The 15169-nt window shown below is 35.1% G+C and overlaps 1 protein-coding gene across 1 annotated transcript in view; it reads right to left on the reverse strand.

Moving 5' to 3' along the window:
• The window catches only part of LOC134387391 (zinc finger protein 585A-like), a 231801-nt gene that overhangs the window by 79451 nt on the left and 137181 nt on the right, over positions 1-15169 (reverse strand). Inside the window, exon 7 of the mRNA XM_063109880.1 lies at positions 2574-2579. Coding sequence (XP_062965950.1) covers positions 2574-2579 — 6 coding nt within the window. The remainder of the gene's footprint in view (positions 1-2573; positions 2580-15169) is intronic.

The raw sequence follows: 15169 nt of genomic DNA on the forward strand, positions 1-15169 counted from the left end.
TACAAAGGAAAGAGGTTTATTTGGCTTATGATTCTAGTACAGCTGCATCTGGCATGGGCCTCAGGCTCCTTCTACTCATGGCAGAAAGTGGCAGGCAGCTGGTGGGTACAAGCAGATCACATGGTGAGAGGAAGCAAGAGAAGGCGCCAGGGTCTTTTTAAGCAACGAGCTCTTGTGGGAACTAATAGAGTGAGAACTCACTCATTAATCCCCCTCATCCAGGGAGGGCATTAATCCATTCATGAGGGATCTGCCCCCATGACTCAATCAATTTCCAACACTGCCACATTGGAGATGAAATTTCCACATGAGTTTTGGAGGGGACAACACATCCAAATGCCATCACTTGGTGTGGACCTCTTTGGATTTTTCCTTCTTAGAATTTTTTGATCTTCTTTGTTGTGTACATTTGTGTCTTTTATCAAATTTGTTAAGTTTGGGGTCATTATTTCTTAAATATTTGAAGTTCTTGATTCTTTTTTCTGCCTGCTCAAATCTGATGTTGAAATCCTCTAGTGAAATTTTCAATCATTGTGTTATCAGCTTAAAGACTTCTATTTGGTTCCTTTTTATTATTTCTATCTCTTTGTTGATATTTTCTATTTGTGAAGAAAACACCTTCTTGGTTTCCTCTAGCTCTTTGCCCATTGTTTCTTTAGTTCTTTGAGCATGTTTAATACAGCTAATTTAAAGTCTTTATTTATAAAGTCCAATGTCTATGCTTCCTCATGGACCTTTTCTGTTCATTTTTCTGTGATTGAGTTATATACTTTTTTTCTGCTTTGTGTGCTTCATAGTTTTTGTTGAAAATTGGACTTTTTGCATATTATAATGTGATCATTCTGGAAATTAAATTCTTCCCTGAGAGTATTCATTGTTGCTGCTGCTTGCTGTGAGTTATTCATCTATCTGATTTCTGCTTTCCAGAAATTGGAATAAAGCATTGAAAATAATCACCCCAAAATCAGGTGAAGAAAGTAAGAGATGGAAAATAGGACGGAAAGTATAAGAGAATTAGTAAGAAAAACCCATTCCAGGAAGACCAATATCAAAATAATATGAGTTCCAGACAGTAAGAACACATAAAAAGAAGGGAAAGGCGTCAGTGAGGTAATTATGCAAGTAAATTTGCAGGAGTTGAAGGAAAGGAATTTCTAAAGTAATAGGAAGCAGACAAGAGAGCACACCCAATGTCCCAGGCAGGGATCTGAGTGCAGCATCCCCCTCTTCCCAGGAGGCAAGCGAGCATGTCCAGGGTCCTAGGCAGGGAGCCGAGGGCTGCAGCCCCCTCCACCTGTAAGCAAGCAGGATAGCACACCTGGGATCTAGGATGGGAGCTGAGGGCCGCAGCCCCCTCTGTTCAAAGCACACAAGAGAGCACACCGAAAACACCACTTCCATATCAGTGGCCCACCACAGTCACCTGCACAGGCATGGCTGCTGAAAAAGCAGCTTGACACCCAACAGCAGCCATGGCCACTGTGCAGGAGGCCCACTGGACACTCGATTGCATTGACACAAGGAGAATCACCAGTGGAGATCAGAAAAAGAGAGGACATCTCTCTCCTCAAAGGCCACTCCAGAGTAATAAAAGAAGCAACTGCTCTACCAAATGACCAGACATCAATGTAGAGACACTAGAAATATGAAAAATGAAAATATGACACAACCAAAAGAATACAGTAATTCTCAAATACCAGACCCTATAGAGCAGGAAACCCTTGAAATGACTGAAAAGGAATTCTGAGCAACATTCTTAAGGAAGCTCACCAAGATACATGAAGACTCAGACAACATATTGAAATGTGAAAAAAAAATCCAAGATATGAAGGAGGAAATTTACAAAGAGGTGAATACCTTAGAAATACAGAACTCATGGAACTGAAAGGTTCACTCAATGAAATAAAAAAACAACTGAGTGCTTACGCAGCAGGCTAGAAAAAGCAGACAAAAGGATTTCTGATCTTGAAGATAGACTTTTTACATAACCCAGGTGGACAAAAAAAGAAAAAAGGCAACAATAATTTTTTAAAATGAAGAAAATCTAAGAGCGCTACCAGACAACCTTAAGCACACAAACATTCAAATCATGGGTGTTCCAGAAGGGGAGGAGAAGGGGAAAGGCATGGAAAACCTATTCAATGAAATAATAATGGAAAACTTCCCAGGTACAGGGAGAGATGCAGACCTTCAGATCCAGGAAGCTCAAAGATCCCTAAACAGATTCAATCCAAAAAGATCTTCTCTGAGACACATTATAGTCAAGATGGCAAAGCTCAAAGACAAAGAATCTGAAAAGAAGCTAGAGAAAAGATCAAGTCATGTATAAGGGAGCCCCTATCAGACTAACAGCAGAAACTCTGCAGAAATCTTCCCAACAGAAACTCTATACACCAAAAGAAGATGGAATAATATATTAAAAACACAAAAAGAAAAAAAAAAACAGCCAGCCAAGAATGCTATATCTAGCAAGACAGTTCTTCAGAAATTAGGGAAAAGTTGTGTATTCTCCAGATAAACAAAAGCTGCATGAGTTCAACACCACATGACCAGTCCTACAAGAAATCCGCAACGGATTCCTGCATTTATAATCCAAAAAATGATAATCACTAGCACAAACACATAAAAAGAACAAAAACCACCAGTAGAACAAAAATGCAGATGAGAAAAAGAACAAAACTAAATCTTACCATCACAAAAAACCATAGTGATGATGTAACAATGCCCCTACTTTATTTCTGATTTTAGTAATTTTGGTCTTCTCTCTTTTTTCTTGGTCAGTCTATATAAAGGTTTGCAAATGTTGTTGATCTTTTTAAAGAATCAACTTTTGGTTTTGTTGATTTTCTTTATTGTTTTTTAATTCCGTATTTCATATATTTCTGTTGTAATCTTCATTATTTCCTACTTATAATTGCTTTTCATTTACTTTGCTCTACTTTTTCTATTTTCTTAAGATAGAAGTTTACTGATTTGAGATTTTTCTTCTTTTTAATATAGGTATTTACAAATATAACTTTTTCTCTAAGCACTGCATGAGACCTGCATCCTATTAATTTTAATATGTGTTCTTTATCTTAACATACTTTCTATTTTCCTTCTGATTTTTTTACCCATTGTTTATTTAGGAGAGTTTTGTTTAATTTCCACACATTTGTGAGTTTTATAAATTTCTTTCTGTTATTGTGGTCAGAGAACATATTTTCTATGATCTTTGTCTTTAAAAAAAATTTTAAACAAACAAAAAAGTTCATGGAAAGATTTCCATTATCTTTTAATTCCATTTTTTCCACAACCTTTTTGAAGCACCCTTGTGTGTATATTCCATTTTATTGATTTTTTATGCAATTTATTTTGCTAAGTTTAATTATTTAATTTCAGTTCTTGATTTCTTTTTATTAAGAGGAATTGTTGATTTGCTTAGAAATTAATTTGCCTTTGAAAAGTTTATTCATCTTCATCTGTTGAAATTAATTTATTTGATATTTGCATGCTTTTTGGAAGACTTTTAGAAAGCTATTTCAAACAATTGTAGATTATAAAGTGAAATATGTAAATTTTAATAAAAGTTTTTGTGAAAATTAGAAGCTCTACACTCTAAAGAGTATTTTGTTATTTGTGTGTTATTCATTTTATGTATTTGTGATTTGGCCAAATAAATGTGCATATTCTTGTTTAAAGAAGATAAATTCTGCCATTCACAACAACATGAATGAAATTAATTTAAAACAATAAATGACAACAAAAGTGAAAAAAGGAGAAAACTACAGAGCAATATTCCTTATGAATATAGATGCAAAAATCCTCAACAAAATACAAGCAAACTGAATTCAGCTGATACTAAAAAGTATTATACACCATGACCAAGTAGGACTTATCCCCAAAATGCAATATATGAAAATCAACCATTGTAATACACCATATACAGATGCTCCTCAACTTATGGTGCAGATACACCCCAATAAACCTATCCTATGTTGAAAATATGTCAAAAATGCATTTAACACACCTAACCGATTGAACATTACAGCTTAGCATAGCCTACCTTACATGTTCTCAGAACACTTACATTAGCATACAGGTGGGTAAAATCATCTAACATGAAGCCTATTTTATAATAAAGTATCAAATTCCTCATGTAATTTGTTGACTACTGTACTGAAAGTGAAAAACAGAATGATTGTGTGGGTGCTGAAAATATGGTATCTATTGAATAGGTATTGGTTAGTATTGTAAAGTCAATAATTGTAAATTGAACCATCATAAGTCAGAGACTATCTGTAATAGAATGAAGTGAAAAAAATTTTGTCATTTCAATTTATTCACAAAATACTTTTGACATAATGCAACACTTTTTTATAATTAAAATCCTCAAAAACTAGGAATAGAAGAGAACTTCCTCAACCTGATAAAGGGCATCTGTAAAAATCTCACAATTAACATCACACTTAAGAGTGAAAGACTGAAAGTTTCTCCCTAAAGTCAGGAACAAGACACTTCTAGCCAACATTGTACTGGAAGTTCTAGCCAAAGCAATTAAGCAAGAAAAAAAAAAAATAGAAGACTTCCAAATTGAAAAGAAAGAAGTAAAACTATTTATAGATGATGTGATCATACATATGGAAAATTCTTAAAAATCCACCCCAAATTATAAGAGCTGATAAATGAATTTAGCAAAGTTCAGGATACAAGATCAACATACAAAAAGACAAAACAAAACAAAAAGCCCCTACTCAGGTACATTTTTATTATTTCACTCATCCTTTGTTTCCTGTTTCTTTTTCTTCATTGGTTATTCCACCTTAACTAACAGTATCCTCAGTTATATTCATTATGACCATTTCTTCCTTTTTGGTGAAAACCATTACTGTGCTTCTGGTTTTTTAGACCACAAAAATGGAGGCAGGATGAGGAGAAAAAGTGGGATCCAGAAATTCCAATTATGTCATTATTATCTGTTCCGTAACCCATGGAATCCTTTGTTAAGTTTGATATGGGACTTCTCCCTACAAAGACATTGATTCTCCTCTTTGAACCTAATCATGTTAAAATCAAATCTAATGAGAACTCTTTCACTGTTTCCTAGTCTATTCTAGCTAGCTGGGTTTTCTGGCCCAGATAAGTGTCACTGTGCCCTTCCAGGCCAGGAATCTGCCTGACATCTTCAGGGAAGCCAAGCTCCTCATTTTCAACATGTTTAGTGTTCCGAAGTGTCTGGATTTTCTTCCTTCTGACTTATCAGAGCACCAAGGAGAAGGCCACAGTGGCCATGGGAATCTTTTTCACCTTTGCTTTTAATGCTGAGTTGCTGCAAGATGTCTTTCTTTCAAGTGCTGTGTGATTCTGTTGAAGCCCAGTAGGAACACCCAGAAGTGTTTAAGAAATAAGATAGCAGATGTTGGGTTACTTGTGAGGCTTGGCTTTTTGGGTCTTTCAAAATATAGGTAAATTTTGTATTTTTGAAATGAGTAGTGAATCTTTGTGATACTTTTCAATCAACAGGCTGTTCTTGCTCCCTTTTCTAATTTTGGCAGTGATGCCAACATCCTTCACTCTAGGCTTGTGGTTTTTATCTTTGATTTTTCTCCCTTACCATTCTCCCAGTCATCAGTGAACTCTACAAATATTACATTCATGTTATACATAGGATTTGTAAGATAAAGAGAAAGATTCCATTTTTGATGTTTGACTTCTTACATTTTTTAATGCCCCACTCTTTCACTTTCCACTTTTGCCCCATATCTGGCAAACTGATGACAAAGAACCCATGCTAATTCCCTTCGTGCCAGCAGGAAGTTCAAATCAGACAAACCACAACCTGTGTGCAAAAACCCTCACCCTGTCCCCAGAACTGAGCCACAATAAAAGCCAATGCTATGTGACCTTCTTTACTTTTGTCACCCCAACTAACCTACATCTACCTTGATTTTCCAAGAAAGTCCCATCATGTGAAGAATAAACCTTATGGTATCTCCTGGTGTGCATGTCACATTATCAGTCTGAACATCTGAGCCAATTTTGGGTGAGAGATTGATCCCATCCTCCATGGGACAACCCCAAAACAATGGTTGCTGTGAAACAATGGCTATGTCTAGGCAATAGACATGGATGTGACATGTCTTCTCTTGCTCCTGGCTTATCAATTACACCCCTTCACAACTCAGCAGGCTTATGTGGACTAACCTAATTGCTGATGCACTTGCACCTTGGGTGATGTTGCTTTATATTGTATCTACTGGGTCCTACCAACCCTCTGCCAATGAGTGTGGGAAATAGGGCTGAGGACCCCAACCTGGGATAGGGCTGGGAAAGAATAAAAGGGAATGGAGGATGAGGATCCTGACTTTGGACCATACCACCGTAAATGCCAGTAAGTGCCACAATCATGTGTCTCCATTTATATGAAGTATTCAGAATAAGCAAATTTATAGAAACAGAAAGTAGATAAATGGTTACCAGGGACTGGGGGAAGGGGTGTGACTGAATAGGTATGGGGTTTCTTTTGGCATGATAAAAATATTCTCAAATTAGATAGTAATGTGTACATAACTTTGTGAATATACTAAAAATAGTGAATTGTACACTTTGATAGGTTGAATTCTATGGTATGTGAAGTATATCTCAATAAAGCTTTTATAAATAAAATGAATGGCATGTGAATATGAATTATTGTAATGCTATGGTGCCTCCTACAAAGTGCCAATTCCCAACTTTTTTGATATAAATTCTATTTAATCAATCATTGGAAAATATTTTGCTGTCAGAGATCTGGCTAACATGTTCTATTCAGTGCCTGTTTCACCTGCCTCTCAGCCACAATTTGCATTTACCTTCAAAGGGACATACTTCATACACTGTACAATGATCTAATAAGAATAGTTAGCATATGTATCACCTAAACATTTATCATTTCTTTGTGGTTATAACATTCAAGATCCTTTGTTCTGGTTATCTTGAGATATACAGTGCAATATTATTAGCTATTGTCACCCTAGTACACCAGAATTTATTCTTCCTGCCTAACTGTAACTTTGTAACTATGTACCTGTCCACCAACCTTTCCCTGGCCCCTCCCTCCCTCCCTTTCCCTGTCTCTGTTTACCACTATTCTACTCTCTGTTTCTATGTCTTTTTAATTTATTTTTCTTAATTGACTCATGACAATTGCATATATTTATGGAGTACAATATGATATTTTGATACATTTATACTGTGTGCAGTGGTCATATCAGGGTGCTTAGTATATCCATCACCTCAAACAATTGTCACTTCTTTGTGTTAGGAACATTCAACATCATTTCCACCAGCTGTTCAAAGATACACAGTACTTTGTTGTTAAGTGTAGTCTGCCTATATTACTATAGAACACTAGATCCTGTTCTTCCTATCTCTCTGCTATGTTATATCCATTGACCACCCTCTCCCTATTCCCTCCCCGCTCCCAGTCTTTAGTAATCACTATCCTACTCTCTACTTCTATAAGGTCAACTTTTTTAGTTTTCACATATCACTGAGGACATGTGGTACTTCTCTCTCTGTGCCTGGCTTATTGCACTTAACATAATTTTCTCCAAGCTCATCCATGTTGCTGCAATTGCCAGAATTTTATTCTTTTTTATGACTGAGTAGTATTCTATTGTGTATATACATACCACATTTTCTTTATCCAATCATCCACTGAAGGACATTTATGTTGGTTCCAACTCTTGACTATCTAGAGATAAACATGGGAGTGCAGGTATCCCTTCAACTTGTTGATTTTCATTCCTTTCGATATATACCCAGTAGTGGGATTGCTGGATCATAGGTAGTTCTGTCTGTAGTTGTTTGATAAATCTCCATACTGTTTTCCATAATGGCTATACTAATTTACATTCCCACCAACAGTGTATAAGAGTTCTAGAATTTCTTAAAAAACAAAACAGTGAATCAAGATATTTTAAAAGGCCATTAGACTAGTGACTGTCATTCATTACTTTATGTCAGTGTGACCCAACTTCTTTAGCCTGTTATTGATGGACATTTAGAGTACATTTTTTAAATATTAGGATGAAACAACATGTACTCTCACCACTTCTATTTAACATTATACTGGAGTGTAATTAGGCAAGAAAAAGAAATAAAGGCGATCCAGATTTGAAAGGAAAAATCAAAACTATCTCTACTCGCAGATGACATGATCTTATATGTAGAAAGTCCTAAGGAATCCACTAAAAAGCTGTTAGAAGTAGTAAACAAGTTCAGCAAGATTGCAGGATGCAAAAACCAGATATATTTCTTTTCATTTGCAAGGAACAATCTGAAGACAAAATTATGTAAAATATCCATTTACAATAGCATCAACAAGAATAAAATACTTAGGAATAAATTTTAAAAGAGAAGTACAAACTGTATACTTTGAAAATGACAAAACATTGTAGAAAGAAATTAAAGATCTAAACATTTGGAAAAACACCCCAGGTTAATGGGTTGGAAGACAACATTAAGATGGAAATACTTCTCAAACTGATCTATAGATTTAATACAATGCCTATCAGAACCCCAGCTAATGCCTTTGTAGAAATCAGCTTGTCAGTCGATTCTTAAATTTATATGGAATTGCAAGAAATCTAGATTAGCCAAAACAATCTTCAAGAAGAAGAACAAAGAATGACCTATATGTTCCAATTTCAAAACTACTTCGTGACAGTAATCAAGCGGGTGTGGTTATGGCATAAAGACAGACATACAGATCAATATAGTAGTTGTGAGAGTCACCTAATTTTCAACAAAGGTTTCATGAGCATCCAGTGAGGGAAGAATAGTATTTTCAAGAAATGATGCTAGAACTGGGTAGGCAAATGCAAAAGAATAACATTGGACCCTTATTTCACACCATATACAAAAATTAAAATGGATCCAAGACCTAAATTTAAGAGGTAATACCCAGAGAAAAAAACATAGGGGTAGACCTTAATGACCTTAAATTTGCCAAAGGATTCTTAGATAGGATGCAAAAAGCATGAGCAACAAAATAAATAGGTAATTTGGACTTTATCAAATTCAAAAATTTTGTGCTTTGAAGGATACAATCAAGAAAGTGAAAAACCCACAGAATTGAAGGAAGTATTTGTAAATCATATATCTAATAAGGGACTTGTACCAGTAATATGTTAAAATTGTTATGATTTAATAATACAAAGACAAATAACCCAACTGAAAAACGGGCAAAAGAATCTAAATAGGCATTTCTTTAAGGAAGCTATACACGCAGCAAATAGTCATGTGAAAATATGCTCAATATCATTAGCCATCAGGGAAATGCAAATTAAATCCACAATGAAATACCACTTCCTACCTACAAGGATGGCTAGAATGAAAAAGAAGAATAGCAAGTATTGGCAAGGATGTGGAGAAATTGGAATCCTTACACACAGCTGGTGGGAATGTACAATGCAACCACTTTGGAAAATAGCCTGGCAGTTCCTCAGACAATTAAACGGAATTACTGTATGACCCAGCAATTCCACTCCTAGCTATATACCCAGGAAAAATGAAAACATGTGTTCACTTAAAAATTTGAGCAAGAATGAGTATAGCATCATTATTCATAGCAGCCAAAATGTGGAAACAACCCAAATATTCATCAGCTTATGAATGGATGAATTTTGGTGTATTCATATATTGGACTATTATTTGTCCATAAAAAAGGAATGTGGGAGTGACATCAGAGAAGATGGCAGAGTAGGAAGTACCAGGAATCCTTCTCTTCCTGGATGATAATTGTATTCACATAAATTGTCAGTAACTATTTTGGAGTTCTGGAGCCTATTACAGTGCTTGCAGCTTCCAGGGGAAGGCGTGGTGGGTAAGTTGTGGTTAATTTTGGTCAACTTAACCCATTAGTACAATAGTGCTTACCCATACTTTACCCCCAACCCCTTGGCAGCAGCAATGCCCATGTTCCTGGGGAAGCTTGTGGGATCTAGGGTGGGCAAAAAGGACCTTGTTCTCCAAATATTAGTGTTCTGTGTTCTGATGGCTGGTTGCTGCTTTTGATTAGGGAGGTGCAAACACAATGTCACACTCCATTGTTGCAATGCCAGCTGGAGTGGCTTCTAGGGTATTTAAAGACTTAGTAACTGGATTTTTTCCCTTCTTTTTTTCATTTTCTCCATTTCAGAGCCTGACATTTAAGGAGTAGAGCATTGAAAAGCAACTGTATACAGGACTATGTAGAAAGTCACCACACATGACCAGGAGAAGATGCAGGCACAGAAAAGACTTGAGAAGACCTTAAGACTCTAAGCTTTCACTTCATGCTCATCCCCAGAACAGAGACATTCTGCAGCATTAAAGAAACAAACAATATCAAAACCAAGTAAACCTTAGGGAAGTTGAGAATCTGATTTCCAGAGTTACCACATTAAAAGTTTCAAATATCCAGTTTTCAGACAAGTAAATAAATAAATAAATAAATTACAAGGCACACAAAGACAGGAAAACATGATCCATTCAAAGGAATAAATGACAAAAAAAGTCCCAGATAAAGCCAAGATGGTGGACTTACTAGACAAAGGCTTGGAAACAACTGTCTTAAGGATGCTTAAAGAGCTAATGGAAGACATAGACAAAAACAGGAAAACTGTATGACTAATGAAAATATTTATAATGAACTAAAAAATTCTGAAGATGAAATGTATAATAATTGAAATGAAAAATTCACTAAAGGGTATCAAAAGCAGATTTGAGTAAGCAGGAGAATTAGTGAACTTGAAGATAGGAAAATGGAAATTGTTGATTCTGAGGAACAGAAAAAAAAGACTGAAGAAATATGAACAGAGGCTAAGAGACCACAGGAACACCTGTGGACCAACATATGCATTGTGGGAATTCTGGAAGAAAGAGAGAAAAGGGCAGAAAGAATATTTGAAGAAATAATGTCTGAGAAAAAAAAAAAAAGAAATAATGTCTGAGAACTTCTAAAATTTGATGAAAGTCATAAATCTAGGTATCCAAGAAGTCAAATGCCAAGTAGGATAAACTTAGAGACCCACACTGAGACACAGTATAATCTAACTATAAAAAGACAGAGAATGTTGAAAGCAGCATGAGAAAAGCAACTTGTCCCATACAAAGTATTCTCACTAAGACTGTTAGCTGACTTCTTATCAAAAATCTTGGCAGCCAGAAGGCAGTGAGTTGATGTATTCAAAGTGCAGAAAGAAAAAAGACCTGTCAGCTGAAAATTTTGTTATCTGGAAAATTTTCCTTTAAAAATGAGTGAGAAATTAAGATATTCCCACATAAACAAAAGCTCAGAGAGTAAATTACCACTATATCTGCCCTGCAAGAAATGGTAAAGGAAGTCCTTGAGGTTGAAAAGTAAGGAAGCTAGACAATAGTTTAAATCATATGAAGAAATAAAGATCTCAAGTAAAGGTAAGCACATAAGAAATCATAAAATCTAGTATGTCTGAAGGTGGACCAGGGGCAGATTGTCCATCTGACTGGAAGATGTCTTGTGGCCAAATGATGATATAGGCCATTCATGAGATAAAGCAAAGAACTTTATTGCAGGGTAACTTACAGAGTAATGTGTCAGGCGGGCTGTGACCCAAAAGCATATGCCAAGCTTCTCTGCACTTCCTAAAGGATGAGCCCAGGTTTATATAGCCAGTTAATAAATAAGCTTAATATAATTAGTTCCAAATGGTAATGCAGATGGCCAGGCTGGCTTATCATCACACTAGTACTTAATCTTCTTCACAGTCACAAGCTGTTCCTATCGTGTTTTTTTTTTTAACTACTTAACTACCTTTCTCCTAGTTACTGTATAACTTTATGGGAAGGGCCTAAGATGTAGTGAGTTATACTCACAGCCCCACACTAGTATTGTTTTAATTTTAGTTGGTAGTTTCACTTTTTATTTTCTATATGATTTAAAAGACAAATGCATGAAAAACCTATTATTTTATGTTATTGGGCACACAATATATAAAGATGAGATTTGTGACGTCAATAACAGAGGGGGGTGGAGGTAGATAGGAGCAGAGTTTGTGTGTGCTATTGAAATCAAATGGGTATAATTTAAATTAGATTATTATAACTTTAGCATGTAATCCCCATGATAACCACAAAGAAAATATCTATACCCAAAAGGAAATAAGGGAATCAAAATGCTTCATCACATAAAAATCAACTAAATAGCAAAGAATGCAGTAATGAAAACAGTATGATTATTCCTCATAAAATTAAGCATAGAATTGCCATGTGATCCAGCAATTCCACTTCTGACTATATTTCTCAAAGAATTAAAAGCATTTGTACAAACCCCAGTATGCATAATAGCATTATTCATAATAACAAATGACAGAAATGCCCATCAACAAATGAATGGATAAATAAAATATGGTATATACCTACAGTGGGATATGATTTAGCCTTAAAAAGGAGTGACATTCTGACAAATATGACAACATGCATGAACCTTGAATACATTATGCTAAGTGTGATAAGGCAGACCCTAAAGAATAAATATTGTATAATTGTACTTATATTAGGTACCTAGAGTTGACAAATTTATAGAGACAGAAAGTAGAATTATAGTTTCTAGGAGCTGAGGGGAGGGCAGAATGGAGGGCTATTGGTTAAATGGTATAAGGTGTCTGTTTGAGAATATGAAAAAGTTCTGGAAAGCGATAGGGGTGATAGTTGCACAAATAATATGAATGTACAGTGTTACTGATCTGTATACTTAAAAATAGTTAAGATGGTAAAATTTATGCTTTGTATATTTTACCACAATGAAACCTTTTTAAAAGAAAAAGAAAATGTCACTCCAGAAACAGAAAGTTGCGCTGGAATTCCCAAGAACAGGAGTTTAAATTGATAGCAAGCTCAACCTCTCCCTGACTTAACCACCACCTCCACCACCACCACCACAACAAAAATAAAAAATAAGGCAGTTATGGAGGAAAAGATGAACAAAAAAGGTATACAGAAAATAAATAGCAAAATGGCAGAAGTAAGTCCCTCCTTATCAGTACTTACTTTAAATATAAATGTATTAAACTCTGCAGTCAAAAGATGGATTGGTGGATTGGATTTTAAAAACAACAACAACAACAAACCCATGACCCACCTATATGCTGTCTATAGGACACTCACTTTAGGTCCAGAGACACAAATAGGTTGAATGTGACAGAATGTTAAAAGATATGCCAAAGAGTAACCAAAAGAGAGTCAGCTTGGCTATACCAAAATTAGATAACATAGACTTGTATTTTAAAAAATTATAAGAAACAAAGAAGGACATTATGTATTAATAAAAGATTTAATGCAGCAAAAGACATAATATTTAAAAAACATTTACACACCCACTCACAGACCCTCAAGATATATGAAGAAAACATTGACATAATTGAAGGAAGAAACAAACAAGTCTACAGTAATACTTTGAGGCATCAGTACTCTACTTTCTATAATAGATAGACCAGACAGAGGATATGTAAGGGAATAGAGGACTTAAAACAACACAATAAACCAACAGGACCTAACAGACATGTAGAGAACATTATCCAACAAAAACAAGATATACATTTTTCTTAAGAGCACATGGGACATTGTCAAGGATAGGCCATATATTAGGCCACAAAACAAGTAGCAATGGATTTTAAAAGAGATATCATACAAAGTATCTTCTATGGTCACAATGGGATGCATTAGAAATTAACACAAGAAAAACTGGAAAGTCACAAATATGTGGAAATTAAACAACACACTTTTAATAGGTCAAGGAAGAAATCACAGGGAAGTTGTAAAATACATAGAGATGAATGAAAACAAAAACACAGCATATCAATACTTATCAGATGCAGCAAAAGCAGTGCTCCAAGAGAAACTTATAGCTATAAATGCCTCACTTTAAAAGAAGAAAGAATTCAAATCACTAACCTAACTTTACATTTAAGGAACTGGGAAAAAATACCAAATGTGGCAGAAGGAAGGAAATAACAAAGTAGAGAATAGAAAAACAGTAGAAAAAATCAAGGAAATCAAAAATTGACAAATCTTTAGCTAGACTGACAACAAAAGAGAGAAGACATGAATAGCTAAAATTAGAAATGAAAGTAGGAACATTACTACCATCCTTACAGAGATCAAAAGTATTATAAGAGCATACTATGAACAATTACACACCAAAAATTGGATAACCAAGATGAAATGTACAAATGCCTAGGAACACAACCTACCAAGACTAAATCAAGAAGGTATAGAAAATCTGAATAGATCTTTAAATAGTAAGAAGATTAAATTAGTAATCAAAAATCTCCCAACAAAGAAAAGCCCAAGAGCAGATGGCTTCACTGGTGAATTCTACCAAACATTTAAAAAATTCACACCAGCCATTTTCAAACTCTTCCAAAAAATGAAGAGGAGGAAACACTTCCTAACTCATTCTATGAGACCAGTGTTACCCTGATACTGAACATAGACAAAGACAGTGCAAGAAAAGAAAACTACAGACCAATATTCCTGATGAATACTGATGCAGTAATCCTTAATAAAATATTAGCAAATCAAATCTAACAGCATATTAAAAGGATTATTTAACCATGATCAAGTGGAATTTATTCCAGAAATGCATGGGTGGTTCAACATAAGAAAATCAGTTGATGAAATATATCACATTAATAGAATAAAAGGGGAAAAAACATGATTGTCTTAATTGATGCAAAAAGAAAAAAGCATCTGGCAAAATAAAAAATGCTGTCATGATAAAATCTCAGAAAACTAGGAATAGAGGGAAAATTCACCAACATTACAAAGAGTATTTATGAAAAACTTACAGCTAACATCTACTGAATGGTCAAAGACTGGATGCTTTCCCCATCAGATGATGAACAAGACAAGGATTCCTCTTGTCACTGCTACTATTCAACATTATACTGGAAGTTATATTCAGAGTTACTAGAAAGAAAAAAGAAAGAAGAAAAAGTCATTTGGATTGGAAAAAAAGAGGTGAAACCCAAGGGAATGACATATTAATGATTTGTCCATGTGATAGAGTTTGGACGTGTTGTCCCTGCCAAAACTCATGTGGAGAGCTGATTCCCAATGTGGAAGTGTTGGGAGCTATTTGAGTCACAGGGGCGGATTCCTCATGAATGGATTAATGCTCTCCCTG

Source organism: Cynocephalus volans, chromosome 10 (genome assembly GCF_027409185.1).
Source record: "Cynocephalus volans isolate mCynVol1 chromosome 10, mCynVol1.pri, whole genome shotgun sequence".
NCBI classification, from domain to species: domain Eukaryota; kingdom Metazoa; phylum Chordata; class Mammalia; order Dermoptera; family Cynocephalidae; genus Cynocephalus; species Cynocephalus volans.